Genomic DNA, 15,442 nt, shown 5'->3' with positions numbered 1-15,442 from the left:
AACCTGACATTAAGTTGTTGTGGAACTGCTGTTTTGTTTAGGCTACAGATTTAAGAGCAACAACAGTTAAACGTGAGGATGATAGAAGGCTTTTTCACAATGCTGCTATGACTTACCAGGAAACAAAGAAGAGAAGTTAGTGACCGTTCGGTATGTCAAAATGGGTGGGCATGATGGTTTGGTTGACTTGCAAAATTTAAATTGTTTACCATCAAACATCTAACGTTTTGAACTTTTTTTTCACAATGACAGTCGATGGAAAAGGCACTTGTGAATTTGCAACATATGCGAACAGTTCATGTAAGTCAATATTATTAAGGATATTTGTTTTTGCATTTTGGAAGATTAATATAGCATTACTTTGTTGCTATGAATATTGCAATTGATATATATATATATATATATATATATATATATATATGCCACTGGAATTAAATTATCCATGACATCCTATACAAATTCTCATTTTCAACCTATTGGTGATATTACATTAAAGGAAGTTATCAATGACCCTGGGCTGATTATTGAGGATCCCAAACAACTGTGTGTGCCAAGTTTGAGAACCCGTTTTTTACTCATTCTCATGTCTGGTAAAATGGTCAGTAGGTGTTATGGCATAAATATGAATGTTTGGGTGAATTATCAATATAATATGATCCATCAGTTTTGAAAAGAATTTGGACATTTTTGAGTTAATAGACATGTTTGACTCTTCCCTGGTCAAAGATGATTTACAAGTTAGGAATCACTTTATTTGGGTCAACTGCTATTCCAGTGGGTAAACATTTGTCAAATGATATGATTCTTTTGGAAGGGCTTTTTGGGTATTATGCAAAGATTGAATTTAAATTATTTTTAGGTTAATTGAGATTCTATAAGAATTTAGATTGAATTTAAAAGTAAACATGAACTGTGTTGGGCAATAATTTACAATTATAGGATAAACTGAATTGATTACCAATTATAGGATCTTCAGTTGAAGAGTATTTGCACATCAAGAATAATTTTTCATGGATTTTAATATTTATATATGATACAATATAATAAATATTTCATTATTTTTACCATATCTTTGTATATAATATTGCTATTGTATAACTATATCAGATAATCTTATATAAAAAGCTCGTTTAGGCTGATGAGTTGTCTTGGGCTCGAACTCTTTTAAGCTTGGCTTGATTCGAGTTTTTGTCAAGCCAATTTTGATTTGCTACTAGCGGCTCGATTTGTTTACACCCCTACTTTTGGGTCAACACGCGTAGACTTCATACTCTTTTTAAAATAAGTCGTTATTTTTGTAGCATGTTGGTTTTTATGTTTCACTTATGTCTCTCTCACCTATAATGTATGTATACGGGCAGGGATAGCTCAAGTTAGAACTATTGAATGCCCCTCATCTGCTGATATTGTATTTGGTGAATTGGTTCTGGTAAATGATCTGGTAAAGTTTTAAACCCGCTGCTACATTCATATTTTAATATCGCGATCTTATTCAACGCTACATTCAGATTTTAATATTGCGATTTTATTCAGCGGATTTTGTACAGTTTGTTTTATTATTATTATTATTATTATTATTATTATTATTATTATTATTATTATTATTATTATTATTATTTTTTGTATGTTATGCTTTTTATGTTATAGTATTTTCTGGTCATTATTAATGTGATAAGTCAAAATTTGTTTTAACATCATAACATGTATACAAAATGGCCATTTTAAAAAGGTATTTGTTTGGTTCGGGTCAAAATGAGCCATTTCAAAAGGTTATGGGTTTGGTTCAGGTAAAAAAGGTCATTTTAAAAAGATATCGGTTTAGTTCGGGTCAAAATGGGTCATTTTGAAAAGATATCGGTTTGGTTCGGGTCAAAACATGCCATTTTAAAAAGGCATCGGTTTGTTTTGGGTCAAAACGGACCATTTTGAATAGGCATCGGTTTGGTTCAGGTCAAAACATACTATTTTAAAAAGTTAACAGTTTGGTTCAGGTCAAAATAGGCCAATTTAAAAAAATATCGATTTGGTGCCGATCAAAACAAGCCATTTTAAAAAGGTTCTGCTGTTTTATTTCTTATGTGTATGTATGCTATTGCATTTAGGGAAGTGAAATTAACATTAGGAACAACTTGATTCAGTGATCAAATTTCAACTTCATTTATAAAAGTTGTTTATGTGCATCAAAGTTTTGATTTTGGGACTGAATTTCATTTTTTTATTGCAGATCTAAGGGTAAAATGGTAATTTCTCAAGAAACTTGATGGACAAAGGCAGTGGATGAGCAAAAGCTTATGAACCGACGCTACACGGCTGTACCCTCTAAAAGATCAACTTCCAAATCTTTCTTGTATTTTTGTATTTTGTTACAAAGATGTTTTAGAAGAAACTGTGTTTGAATGTATGAAGTTTTTTCTTGTATTTTTAAATTGTTTGTATCAATGTTTTTTGGATCGCAAATATATCTATATCATGGGTTTATCTGTTTAAATGCAGCCATTATAATTTCCAGCCCATTAAATACCTTATACCCATGAAACCCGTCCACCTGTTCCATCGTACCTGCTTATTACTCAGACTGACATATGATCTATTTGTTCGAGTTTGAAAATGTTTACCAACTGTTGCCGCCGCATCGCGCGGGTACATACTAGTACAAATACAAATACAAATAGAAAGATGACTCTACGAAGAAACTCAGAATACCCATTTCCAAAATTATTCTTCTTTTTTAAATATTAATTATTAATTATTAATTATTATTACACGAGTCATAAACGAAATCTTAAGTTTAAAAAATATAAGATAATCAAGCTTTAACTAATTCAGATAAGTAAATTTTAATAACCATTACACGTGGTATGTCTTGTCATATGGAGCATTTGCAAGGCTAGAAACAAGTTGGTTTTGAACAAGAGATCGACTCAACTATCGAACATGATGGAGTTCGTTAAATCATTTAATTATTTGTGAATAAAAAACGATCAAAACGGGTTTACATAACTTTGGAGACTTGGAGGGGTTTGGATTGTAAAATCAATATGTGATGTTAGGTGTGTTGGTGTGATATGGTGGCCATAGTTATGGTCATGTTGTGACTTTTATACATATAAATACAAAGTTTAAGTTGTTTGAAATAAAAAAAATAATATCATGGGTTAACCCAAAATCACCTAAAGAGCATAGGACACATAAGAATCATGTAAGCATTCACACATCCACAAAGTATCATCACTCTCACTCGCATTGAGAATCATATGTTATAATGAGTAAGAGTATTTTTTTTATTTCTTAAATAATATTTACATGTTATTTTCTTCTGTTAATATTAATTATTTTTAAACAAGTATTTACTATAATAAAAATTAAAATTTATTTTGATAAAGCTGTAAAAAAATTATGAGAACAAAAAATCTTAAAATTGAATACAACTCGAATTTTTAATAAGTTTATATAACTTGTTAAAAATTATATATATAATAATCAACTCGTATACAAAATTCGTTATCACCGAACAGACCATATAAATACCTTTTTTTCCAAATATATATAAAAAAACAATAATAATAAACTGAAATTGAAAGGCAAGTTAAAGTATTGCTAGCTAATGAGATATTTAACCGAGTCTAAGTCATTTTATAACCTGATGCTTTTAGTTAATGAAAAGGATCACAAACGACACATTATAAAATTTATTATGAAAAACATATCCTAACAATTGAAAAAGTCTATTGGTTATAACAATTTGTATTGATGGGTGTGACCCTTACATTAATTTAATTAGTTATATGTACATGATGCTTAAATATTTAAACAACTAGATTGGAGTAAGATATTAATCACTCCCTTTTTGGCAACCAAACTTCAACACTCACCAAACCAACAATCTCTTCTCCAACACCCCTACCTACATAATCACTAACCAACTCTATGCTTCCACCAAAGGGTAACTAACATTACATCCTATATAACAATCTAAATCACATCTATATATTCAATCATCCCACCACTCTTTATCCAAAGGTATTTTTTTCAAATTTTCAAATCACTTGAAGGAGTCCATTTAGGGAAATTACCCATGTTGGAGAAGCAGGGTAAGTGCCAGATCCATTCGGATTGAAATACATGATTTCGCATGTACTTAGCTTCTCCATCTTGGACCACTTCTCTTATATTCTTAACTATGGATCACAGGTATGATCTTACAAATCATTAATATACCATGCACCGTGACACACGTATAAATCAATGATGTATATTCAACATTGTGTATATAAATTATGATAACAACATATATGATATCCACATATATAATTTACTTTGAATAAATAAAGGTACGCCCTGTAGTTCATATTACACGCGATCTGAATTGTTTTCAAGAGCTAATGCAGCGGAATCCACATGAACAAGCAAACAAGAATATATCTTTTGCTTCAAACGATCAATAGTCTCCACTTGAGCTCCTTTTTTCTCTAACACCATCTTGTCTCTTAGATTATCAAGCCACTCGTTTGCGAGCTTTAGTTGAGACAACGTCACAGCAATCTGACTATTTGGTTCGGTTTTGCTCCCAACATAATTATGATTTTTCCCTTTCCCTTTCACGGTTTCTAGATTTCCCATTTGAAACCCGACATCAAGTGCTCTTTCTAGAAATTCTAGAAACCAAGATTGTGTTTCGGTTAATAAAACCTCTCTTAGCTCTTGTCCCTGTTTTAAACCATCTACATTTGCCCATTCTAGTTTTTCACCAACACTTAGCTCCATTGGCGTCTTTTGGCTCTTTTGGGTGCTTTTACAGCGAGCCAGCGTGGTCTTTTTGTCAGATTTGCCTGTGTTTTCTGATGCTGGTGAACTAGTTGAACGCTGAAGCACTCGATCCTTTGTGGGGGCAATACCGTCGTTTTCTTGTTCTATCATTCCGTATAGCAAGAAGAATTTGGCTAGAGACTCATCAAGTTTTGCATGTGATGTGGATGAAGATAGTTCACCAAACATTCTGAATTGAGAATTTAAAGATAAAAAAGGTGTCTCGGATTGTTTACAAAAAAAAAAATTATAAACTGTTTTGAGAGTGTGGGAATTTATATTCAAACTGCTTACTTGATAATTTGTGACAGAAAATAAACTGTTTTAAACAAGTGGTTTAAAGTTGTTAATTTCATAAAACAAGAAGTAGATAAACAATTTTAATAGAGAATCCCAAACACCCCCTATATATCTTTAATTTCACAAAATTTTCCGGATTTTAAACCAACTTACTCGACACATTTGACAAGATTTGCTGCTGTTATCGCTTCCTTTTGAGCTTCTGCTGCTAGGCGAGAAGCTAACGTTTTTCTTCTTATTATTACCTTGTCAAAGACCCTATTACAAACAAAGTTAGTTACATTCAGGGGTGTTTGGATTGGGAATAAGAATAAAAATGATGTTTGGTTTCAAATTGAAACATTATGAATCACATTGCTACCTTTTAAACCTTAGTGATACATAAGTGCAAACCAAACACCCTATAATTCCTATGTGCCTAAGCATACCTTGGCAAGATTTAGAAGTTTAGGAGGCAAGGAAGGCCATGAAAGCGTCTCAGAAAAATGGTTTTTATCTCTCCGTCTTTGCAACGAGTTTGAGTTAATGTTTTCTTGCTTCGTTGTCAACGGTTCTGTTCCTCCTTGCAACCTTAAGGTATCAAAAGACTTTTGCAAAATTGTCATCGCGTGTGCCTGCAATGTGACATAACAAAATATGTCGGTTACAAAGTTGTTATTTGGTGTAAGGATATGAATATTGGAATAAAGTATGATACTTGATCTTTTATATCATGTTGTCTGCCCTCCATCGCGCCATTTCTCTCATTTTCATCCTTCTTTAAACCATCATTTTTCGCCACAACGCCTTGCATATACCTCGAAGCAACAGTAACTTTCTCCTCTTTAATCACAATATTCTTTCTTCTTCTCTCGGGTTTAGCTTCCACTAATCCACTTGATTTCATAGCTTCAGAAGGTTCCAACATTTGCATCAAATCTTTAGGCTTCCCAATAAACGGATGTCGGCCAGGAACAGGCCGCACCCCGACTAGAACAGGCACTGGAGTGCCAGCATCCATTCGGTCGACCCAAAAGAATTGGCCCAGTTGCAGTTTATTATTCAAAATGAGCTCGTTGTCATCTTTTGAAAGCGACGCGTATGTTGAATGTGACGAGTCTGAGATTTTGATGAAGAAGCCGTGGTTTGGCCATAGTTCGGACCCATTTAAGGCTGGCACAATGCTGATCACTTGCAAGAGGATTGATCGGTGTTCACCGCGAACTTTTATATTAGAGTTAATAGTTTTAAGTAGTTTCAGAAGCAGCCCTGCTGTAAGAGATACCATTTTTGTGTTGAAAGAATGTGGAAAATGAAATATTTGAGCATTAAAAAATATGAAAGTGAAGAAGAAAATGAATCTATTTGGATTTTGGCATGGCAGGAAAATTATGGCACTTTACCATAATGTAACTATGGCTTGACTTTTAAGCAAAGACAGCACTTTCTACCAGCATGACAGTTATACCCTTGCTTGTAGGTGAAGCTTTGAGGTGTCATACTAGCTTTGAGACTATGTGGATGGGGTTATATTGGTAATATTGACATCCCTGTTCAGCTGTCTCATTACCAGTAGAGCAAATGGCTCCATTAGTGAGGTAATGAAATTGCAATGTCTTAATCATAATGTTCTAAAACACCCTTCTTGCTTAATAACAAAATAACAACTTTTTTTTATTAAATGATTTGAAATGATTAAAACATGGGATAGTCTTGATAATCTTGAAAATAACAATAAACTTTCACAAATTAGCAAATATTTGCTTTGGAAATTACTAGATATAAAACATATCATTAGTTCACTTTCTAATGAAATGGTACCATTGATTTGGGTCAAACCCAAAACTACCCATATATTTAGAGAGGCACAAATTGGGTTTTTCAAATACCCGGGTTCGTGTATGACTGGGTAAACTCAGGTTCGGGTATGACTGGGTATTGGCAAAACCCGGGTCGGGTTCGGGTCTGGGTATTGTCTCTAAAAACCATACCCTATGTATCGGGTTCGGGTCGGATATAGAACCAGGTATTTGAATACCATATGTCTGGGTATTGAAAAAAACCCTATTTTACGGTTTTTTCTAGCTTTTTTCGGTTTTTTTTCGGATATATATTGGATTTTTAAGGGGTTTCACCTTTTAGGATTATTTTTCCAGGTATTTTTCGGGTAATATCGAGTATAGATAGGGTATTTGAAAAACCTGGTTCCGGGTACTTGTAAAACCCGGTTCGGGTATGGAACCGGTTCGGGTTTTCGGGTACTACCAGGTACAAACCGGGTCCGGGTTTTGGTACTGAAATGCATACCCTATCCGTACCCTACGGGTAGGGTAGGGTAGGGTAGGGTACGGGTTCGGGTATTAAAAACCCGGTATAAAAAAACCAAGTCCGGGTATTTTTATCGGGTTCGGTTCCGGGTTCGGGTTTTTGTGCACCTCTACATATATTTATTTATGCAAAGAAAACATTAACTCTAACCCATACACACTTAAAATCGTGAAACCAAAAGACGACTTGTTCAAACCATTTATCTAAACGTGTCGTGTTACACGAGCTAGTGGATTGTAAAAAAATGGGGTAAACGGGTTAGGGGATCGACATGTTTAACTAAACAGGCTGGTAGGTCGACCTGTTTATCTAAACATGTTAGATATGTCAACCCAAAACCTGATTATTTTTGTGTCGTGTTCGGGTTGTTTTCAAGTCATGTTGTAAATTCTCACCCCTATTCTCCCCTGGTATCGAGTAACTAAAACATAAACTTTAATGATGAACATAGCTTATATAATTAGGGGAAGGTTAACGTACAAATGAAATTAGCATACTAAACGTGAGAATCAAGTAGAGTAATTATGCATACGAGTAATTATCATAAAGTAATTACATAATTACTCTATGATAATTACTCTACTTGATTCTCACGTTTAGCACGTTAATTTCATTTGTATTTGATCCAAACCCTATATAATTATATACAACACATTTTCTACAAAATAAATGAAAGATTACTATTTCATTTAAGCAAAAGCATTAGCTTCTATTTCAGAACGTACAAGGCTAGCATAACCACCATCTGAATGATTGGCAATGAGTGTGTCATGTGTTCCATACTCAGACACTTTACCATCTTGGACCACCGCTATAACGGTGGCCTCTCTGATGGTGGAGAGGCGGTGGGCCACTACAATGGTGGTGGTGCGTTTGATGATCTTCCTTAGTGCTTCTTGAACATGCTTCTCGGATTCCAAATCTAGTGCGCTTGTGGCCTCGTCTAGTAATAACACCTTTGACTTCTTAACTATAGCCCTTGCTATTGCTATCCTTTGTTTCTGACCTCCTGATAGTTGAAGCCCACTCTCACCAACCTAAAAATGTAATAATCACAATATAAGAGTTGAAACAGCATATGTTTACATTATCTAGAATGTATACATATGTTCTACGTGTTACGTGTATGCATGAACCCACACCCCCACCCCCCCCCCCCCCACCCCAAAAAAAAAAGAAGGATTTCTAGATCGGTTTTGCATGTATTTAAAAAACAAAATCAACAAAAAATAAATAAAAAATACAAATCAAACAGAGTATGGATTTTCATTTTTTGTTTTGAATTTGAAGTAATTTGTAAGAATTTAATAAAAAATGTAACACATATATTTAACCCAAATTCATTATTTTGAACCAATTTTTTTCGGCCTAAAAACTTTTAAGCCCGGATGGTAGGACCGAATAAAACAAAACCGAACTGAACCTGAACCAAAAAGACCGAAAGCGAATGTTTTCAAAAACTTAGAAACCCCCATGCACAATATTATAAAGACGCGGTATAGGATTAATGGGTTCAGGTCATAAACGGGATTTGATGTTATTGCTTCGGATGAGAGTTTAATTAAAGAAAAGTAAGCTCCTTGTTGTGCCATGAGCTTATTATGGTCACCTATTTCAACAACTGATCCTTGCTCAAGAACAACGATTGTGTCTGCGTTCTTGACTGTTGCCAGCCTGTGAGCAATGACTATTGTAGTTCTCCCTTTAGAGACTTTGTCGATGGCTTGTTGAACAAGTGACTCTGACTTGGAGTCCAATGCACTTGTGGGCTCATCTAAGAGAAGTATCTTGGGATCTTTGATCATTGCACGCGCTAATGCAATGCGTTGCTTCTGACCTCCTGATAATTGGGTTCCTTTCTCTCCTACCTGTTACATTGTCATTAACATTTAACACCATATATCATGTAATGGATATAATCGAAACGAAGTGCAGAAATATTGAAAATGTTATGAACCTGCGTGTCATAGCCTTGTGGTAGATCGGTGATGAACTTATGTGCATTTACTGCAATGCACGCATCAATGGCTTCTTTCTTGGTGGCATTCTCTTTTACCATTAAAATGTTTTCGAGAATTGTGTCGGCAAAGAGAACCGGCTCTTGGCCCACCATCCCCATCTGACTTCTTAGCCATTTCACTTGTAAACTTCTTATGTCTTGACCATCCATCAATACCAACCCTATAAATTATATGAAAAAAAAAATAACATGATGATCCAGACATGAGTAACAAATTAAAAAAAAGTAGTATAAAGAGCATACCCTCATTAGGATCATAGAATCTCTCTAAAAGAGCAAAAATGGTGGATTTACCGGCGCCGCTAGCACCAACGAGTGCTGAAATTCTTTGAGATGGAATCACCAAATTGAGATCATTCAGAATTGGGATCGAAGGACGAGACGGGTAAGCAAAAGAAACGTTTTTGAGATCTAATCTCCCTCGTACACTCTTGGGTTTTCTTCCTGTGGTACTATAAGGATCAATGGCTGGGATTCTTTCTATAACTTCAAACACTCTACTAGCCGCAACAGTCCCTTGTGCAAACTGAGCAAAGTATGATAGAGATAACGCCAAACCCCTGCATAAAATCATGTGCAAATTGATCAAAACACAAATTAACACAAGGGGTCAAAATTGCAACCTTTACTTATACGGTTAATTACCTGCCACCAACATTGACACCAAAAAAGCAAGCAATAGCTGCACCACCAGATAATTCATTTCTTGAAACTAAAATCGACCCGTACCAGAAAGCTAATGCCCACGTTGAATAAGTAACCAGATATATTACACCGATTCCTATTCCCTTTGCAAAACCGAGTTTCTTTCCAACCGGGACTGATTCATCCAATAACGCATCATATCTTGCTGCTAAATTCTCTTCTGCCACAAACGAAAACACGGTTCGAATTGAACTTATAGCTTGTTCTGCAATGCTACCAGCTTTCTTGTAAGAATTCTGTAAAAGAAGAAAAGTATAACAGATTTATTAGAAACATTTTTTTTTCTAAAGTTTATATTTAAAACTGAGTATTAACGGTTAATTGATGGTTTTTATTTGTACCACTTCTTTTGTAGCAAGGCCCACATAGACTGCCTTATAAGCAACCCCACAGAACATTGTTAACGGTGTGACAGCAAAAACCGCAAGAGAAACCTTCCAAGATTTTAAAAAACCAACTGTGTAGCCACAGATGAAGGTGAATATGTGATAAATGAAGTGTGCCATCTGCATTTACAGAACTAGTTAAATACTCACGAATTTATTGATCACTAAATTAAAATTTAAGCTAATTATATATGAGTTAATATTAACCTTGTCCCCCATAACTTCTTGAATTTGAGCAACATCACTTGAGATACCATGCATGATATCACTTGTACTAATGTCTGTGTCGAAAAACCTCACGTCTTGTCTTAAAACCGCCCGTAAATACTTGGTTCTTATTCTATGAGCTGATCGCTCGCCCACTAATCGCCAACAAGCAATCTCTGTACGTTAATCATAATCATAATTAGTATTAAAGACATTATGCATTTAATAAGAATAACTATGTTTATCGAGCTTACGTAAATAGGCTCCAATTACAACGATTCCTGCTAATCCCGCCATTAGCACGCATACGTGAGGCCATATCACAATTACATAAGATTTATAGAAGCTAACCAGATTATATTAAATTTTAGTAACATGTGTAAAGAATTACCTTTCTAACATCTTTTATCATCTGATCCTTGTCTTTGGCTAGAGCAATTTTATTGACAAAATCTCCAAAGAGATAAGAGTACCATGGTAGAGATCCTCCGTTTATCAAAGCACCGAAACAACCAATTATTATAAGAAATATATCCAACTTTGTTGAATACTTAAACAAACCAAAAATCCCTATACTTTTCTGTGGTGCAACTTCATCTTCATCTTCATCTTCGTCATCATAATCGTCTCCCTCCATCACATAACTCTGTAGATACTGAGGCGTGCGTCTATAATTATCATTATCATAATAATCATCATAGTTGTGAATGAAATCACGATGATCATAACTTCTTAAGGAAATTCCATGAACAGGACTGTTATCAGCATCAATGTATGCATGTGAAACCGAAAACCATCGAGGATCTTGTTTATTTGTATCCTTTATATCATAATCATCAACACTATCATCTAACAAATGATCGGCCTTTTTAGTATCAAAAGTTCCCATTCCTGCAAAAGTAGGTGATTTCGTGTAACCACCAATGAACGAACTACTATGCGGTTGATGACTAGCTTCATGGCTTTGCAGCTCAACCAGGAGACAAAGCGCTTGAATATTCATAATACGGATTAGTAAAGTTGCGAAAGTTAAGATCACCACTAGATGTACCAGAAACATAATAGTCCTTAGCTGACCGGCGAAACACACGTGGTGAGTTAACGGGAGACGGTGAGGGTGGTGGTCCTGTCCACGGGCTCAATGCAGCACCAAGAGGACTACTGGCTCGGTTGTCTTGCAAGCTGGTGGGTTCGAACTGCCATGAGATCTCGGCTTGCCATGATCGGTCATTGTCCGAGGCAAAAGGGGTGGTTGGCGGTACGCGTCTGTAACGGGTTCGTTGTGAAGTTGGGAACGGGTACGTTTGCGGGCTGGAGAAGAAGAGAGTCGGTGATTGTGACGGCGTTGTGTAATGTGGGCGGTGAGTGGCGGCGGAGTGGCGACGGCGGTCCATTTCGAAGAAAGATTCGGCCATGGAAGAATTAAGAGTTTGCTGACATGCAGAATGCAGTGAAGAACAGAAGTTGTTCAGTCTTTTTCTTGGCTTCTGATCTTGTTTTATTTCAAGAATGGTCAACTATTCTTGTGATGGATTTTATTAAAAAGTTATATTTTTTGCCGGCGTTCATGGAAGGTATTATTTGACATATTTCCTTTAGTATATGTCACTGTGGATTCATTTTCTTGGACATGAATATGGTAATGCCTGGCCAGCCTCAATTACAATAGTGATATGCAAAAACATAAAATAAGATACAACTTCTGATACATGATGTACAAGTCATCCTTCTCTCAATTGTGACAAGTAGCTCCAAAATTAAATAAAAACAACCACAAAAGTCAAAAGTCAAAAGCCTGAGGTCAAGATCACCCAAATTGGTGATTCTCAGCAATATGCCAAATGGCACTCTTTTAACTCTAATGGCCATTTGACTTTGATAAAGTCCTTAAAACTAAAATCAAACAATATGCAAACTGAAAGCAATTTCACTAGTTTTTTTCTATCACAATAGGTTCTTGTGTACCACCTCAATTTATTAAAAAAATAAAAATACAAAAATACCAACAAATAATATTATAACAAATCATTTGTTCTACTACAGGCTTACTCTGCAATTATTTAACCATAAGAATTCAGTATTTCACAAATGCCAATAAAAATATTAATGATTTATAAACCATAAGTATTTAAATAAATATTTAGAGTATTATAACATGCAGAGCCGGCAGAGGCATGCTTGTGTATAATTAGTAAAACAACAATTATGCAGATATCTTGTATAAAGTGGTTTTATTATTAGAAGTGTGACACAGATAGTAGCATCCACTTGATGACAAAATTTCAAGCTATGGCCAATGAATATGCTACTACAGGCTTATTCTACTGCTTTTGATACATAAAATTTTCAGTCTTTTTATAAATGAACTCTACCCTTATTTTATAATATTACTAATTCTAATGTGGTTTTGGTTTGTAACCATCAACAGCAAAGTTTCTAGTGGCAGCAGGGAGGGCTAACCGTAGTCCATCAAGTTCAGGTTTAGCAATTACTTGACAGCCCAAACGTGACCTGTATAAAACAGACCGTTTATGAGATCCTGATTAAATGCAAAGTTTATTTCTATTTGTGCAGTTTGCTATTTGTTATATAACTCACGTTTCTGTGAGCCCAAAAGCAAGATCTAGCATGTCATTTTCCTCATCCGTTGGGTCCTCAAGTTTATTGTACTGCTCCACATCCTAATCAATGTCAATAATACTTAGTTAAACTTTTAAATCATTATATGCCAACAAAGAAATACTTTTAATTCAAAGTAGTCATTTTGGCATACCATCACGATCACGTGACACGTGGAACAGGCAAGTGATCCTTCACATGCTCCTGTAATTAAATTCATAACACTAAGGCTCAAAAAAATTGGATAGCTAGAAATATTAAAAACTGGAGAAAACACATGAATTGACGTATTTACCCTCGAGCTCTATTTCATTTTGATGGGCTGCTTCCAACATTGACATTCCAATGGGGACCTTGATTTGGGTCTCCTCTCCATCTTTGTCTACAAACGTCACGGAGATCCTGAAGACTTGCAAAAGGTTAATTATATAAGAGGGCTTTGGGACATAGTCCATTTTATTCATATGACTTTTCCTAAGTTATAATTTTCCTTTTCACCGAACTAGTTTCCATTTTAATAACAAAGCATACTAAGACAGAATAATAATAATAATAATAATAATAATAATAACAACAACAATAATAATAATAATAATATGAAAAATTTACTTACTTTTCCTTTTCTTCATTCCCTTCATCTGCACTGCTAGTAGCTGTAGTAGAGAATAACTCATGCTGTTCAAAAAAAAAAAGTAGAGAATAACTCACCACCCTAATAAAAATGATTCGAGTTAAGTGTAATGGAGAAACATCAATTTAAGTTCACACGCTAAAACAGTTATAAAGTAAACAAAACACTGGAAGACTTTTGAATAACTGACACGAGTAGAGACTGACTCAACATCCTATATGTAAGTTAAGAGGTAACAAAAAGTGGATGTAATAACATGTGCAAATGAGATAATATGTTCTGACATACTTCCATCCAAGTCATCTAGTTTTAACTCAAACTACACAACATCATAACAAGTTATAACCGCATAACATATTGGTGGAAAGCAAATGCTTCGTTTTTAATATCCTTATGTTTTGCAAATCTGAGCTCATTTAACAGAAAGCACGGAACCAACAATATGCAATACTATCCGATAACATAGAATGAAGCTTGCACATAAAAGTATATACTAAAAACGAACCAACAGAAAAGGATTCTGTGCTACCTGAAAATACGGTTTCCTTGGTATAATCGTTGCCGGTGCTACTAATCTTGAAAAGTGAGAAACTGGAGACAATTATGATTCAATATAATGTTTTCACTTTGAAACAGAATATGTGAAAAGCAGAAATGAGAAAAAGCAACCTCTGGATAAGCCTTTGATAGCCTGAGCTCCAAGTTGCAAAGACTTGGAAGCGAACATGATATGATATTTTCGGGGACCCGTAAACCTTTAAAATGAATAAGGCAAATCCAAATAGATTAGAAACTATAAATTATAAACGCAGAAACAAATTAACAATCTTTGTTATGTTCAAGACTACACATTTGTTCTCAGAGACATTTAAGCGAACACATTGTGGGCATGGAAAATACAAATACTTTTAAGTATAGAGATCTAACAAGTAACAACCCAGATGAAAGAATTTTAAAACCGCTCACTGAGGTAACCATAGAAACAGAAAACTCTATCTATATAGGAATGAAAGAAGGAACCTTTAAGTGGTATATGTATAATACACAAGAATCAGCAATAGAGTTGGTTCAAAGACAAAACAAGGAACTGATGATGATGAGGTTGGTTGGTTGGTTGGTTGGTGTTGAATTAGAGTCGAGAGAGATGCAGGGGTTTATTTGAGGAAGTAGAACCGACCTATAAGTTCATAAAAAACGCCTAATCTTTCTTGACGGCGTATGTTCCAGAGAAAGAAAAAATATATTATTAATATAAAAAGGTGAAATAAAGATGCGGGGTATCGAACCACGTACCTTTCGCATGTAAAGCGAGCGCTCTACCATGTGAGCTACATCCCCTTTTACGATACCTAATTTCTGTAACGAAATATTAATATATTCGTGTTAGTATGATCATCATGGTATAGCTTTATAGGTACCTAAGTCATAAGATGGTTTGCATAATACTCTTTGAAGAAGAAT

At 34.8% G+C, this 15,442-nt stretch overlaps 2 protein-coding genes, 1 long non-coding RNA gene and 1 pseudogene across 5 annotated transcripts; all 4 read right to left on the bottom strand.

Annotated features, from left to right (window-relative positions):
* Positions 1–4,242: 4,242 nt before the first annotated feature.
* LOC143533646 (uncharacterized) lies at positions 4,243–6,697 on the bottom strand. The gene is made up of 4 exons (XM_077028353.1): positions 5,804–6,697; positions 5,535–5,720; positions 5,260–5,351; positions 4,243–4,996 (listed from the first exon to the last, which is right to left on the bottom strand). The coding sequence occupies exons 1-4, from the start codon at positions 6,371–6,373 to the stop codon at positions 4,351–4,353; spliced, it is 1,494 nt and encodes a 497-aa protein (XP_076884468.1). The 5' UTR covers positions 6,374–6,697; the 3' UTR covers positions 4,243–4,350.
* A 1,402-nt stretch (positions 6,698–8,099) lies between these two features.
* LOC143533686 (ABC transporter B family member 19-like) lies at positions 8,100–12,701 on the bottom strand (annotated as a pseudogene). The gene is made up of 9 exons (XR_013135403.1): positions 11,123–12,701; positions 10,986–11,040; positions 10,732–10,907; positions 10,480–10,644; positions 10,079–10,374; positions 9,677–9,993; positions 9,371–9,594; positions 8,940–9,281; positions 8,100–8,450 (listed from the first exon to the last, which is right to left on the bottom strand). The product of XR_013135403.1 is annotated as an ABC transporter B family member 19-like (transcript).
* A 206-nt stretch (positions 12,702–12,907) lies between these two features.
* Positions 12,908–14,034, bottom strand: LOC143533644 (adrenodoxin-like protein 1, mitochondrial; the record flags this gene model as incomplete). The annotated part of the gene is made up of 5 exons (XM_077028352.1): positions 12,908–13,242; positions 13,330–13,412; positions 13,505–13,554; positions 13,646–13,752; positions 13,964–14,034. Coding segments are annotated over 5 exons (426 nt in total), but the record flags the coding sequence as incomplete, so codon positions are not given.
* A 6-nt stretch (positions 14,035–14,040) lies between these two features.
* On the bottom strand, positions 14,041–15,068 carry LOC143533645 (uncharacterized). 2 transcript variants are annotated; one of them, XR_013135397.1, is made up of 3 exons: positions 14,651–14,822; positions 14,511–14,572; positions 14,041–14,062 (listed from the first exon to the last, which is right to left on the bottom strand). It is a non-coding gene; the product is annotated as an uncharacterized LOC143533645 (long non-coding RNA). The 2 variants fall into 2 exon arrangements; XR_013135396.1 differs by lacking the exon at positions 14,041–14,062 and adding an exon at positions 15,002–15,068 and having other exon boundaries at positions 14,412–14,572; positions 14,651–14,736.
* Between the last annotated feature and the right edge of the window lie 374 nt (positions 15,069–15,442).

This window comes from Bidens hawaiensis, unplaced genomic scaffold, assembly GCF_021521415.1.
Source record: "Bidens hawaiensis isolate Kalapana, Puna unplaced genomic scaffold, B.hawaiensis_p1.1 tig00009828_1, whole genome shotgun sequence".
In the NCBI taxonomy this organism is placed as follows: domain Eukaryota; kingdom Viridiplantae; phylum Streptophyta; class Magnoliopsida; order Asterales; family Asteraceae; genus Bidens; species Bidens hawaiensis.
The sequence above is the reverse complement of the archived record's forward strand: the minus strand, read 5'-3'. Positions and strand labels throughout refer to the sequence as shown.

Excerpts from the sequence above, each read along its gene's own strand:
- LOC143533646 (XM_077028353.1), bottom strand. The coding sequence starts at position 6,373 with ATGGTATCTCTTACAGCAGGGCTGCTTCTGAAACTACTTAAAACTATT. Across the intron at positions 5,352-5,534 it reads AACTTCTAAATCTTGCCAAG|GTAATAATAAGAAGAAAAAC; the intron begins GTATGCTTAGGC and ends GTCTTTGACAAG. Across the intron at positions 4,997-5,259 it reads AATCTTGTCAAATGTGTCGA|AATGTTTGGTGAACTATCTT; the intron begins GTAAGTTGGTTT and ends TTCTCAATTCAG.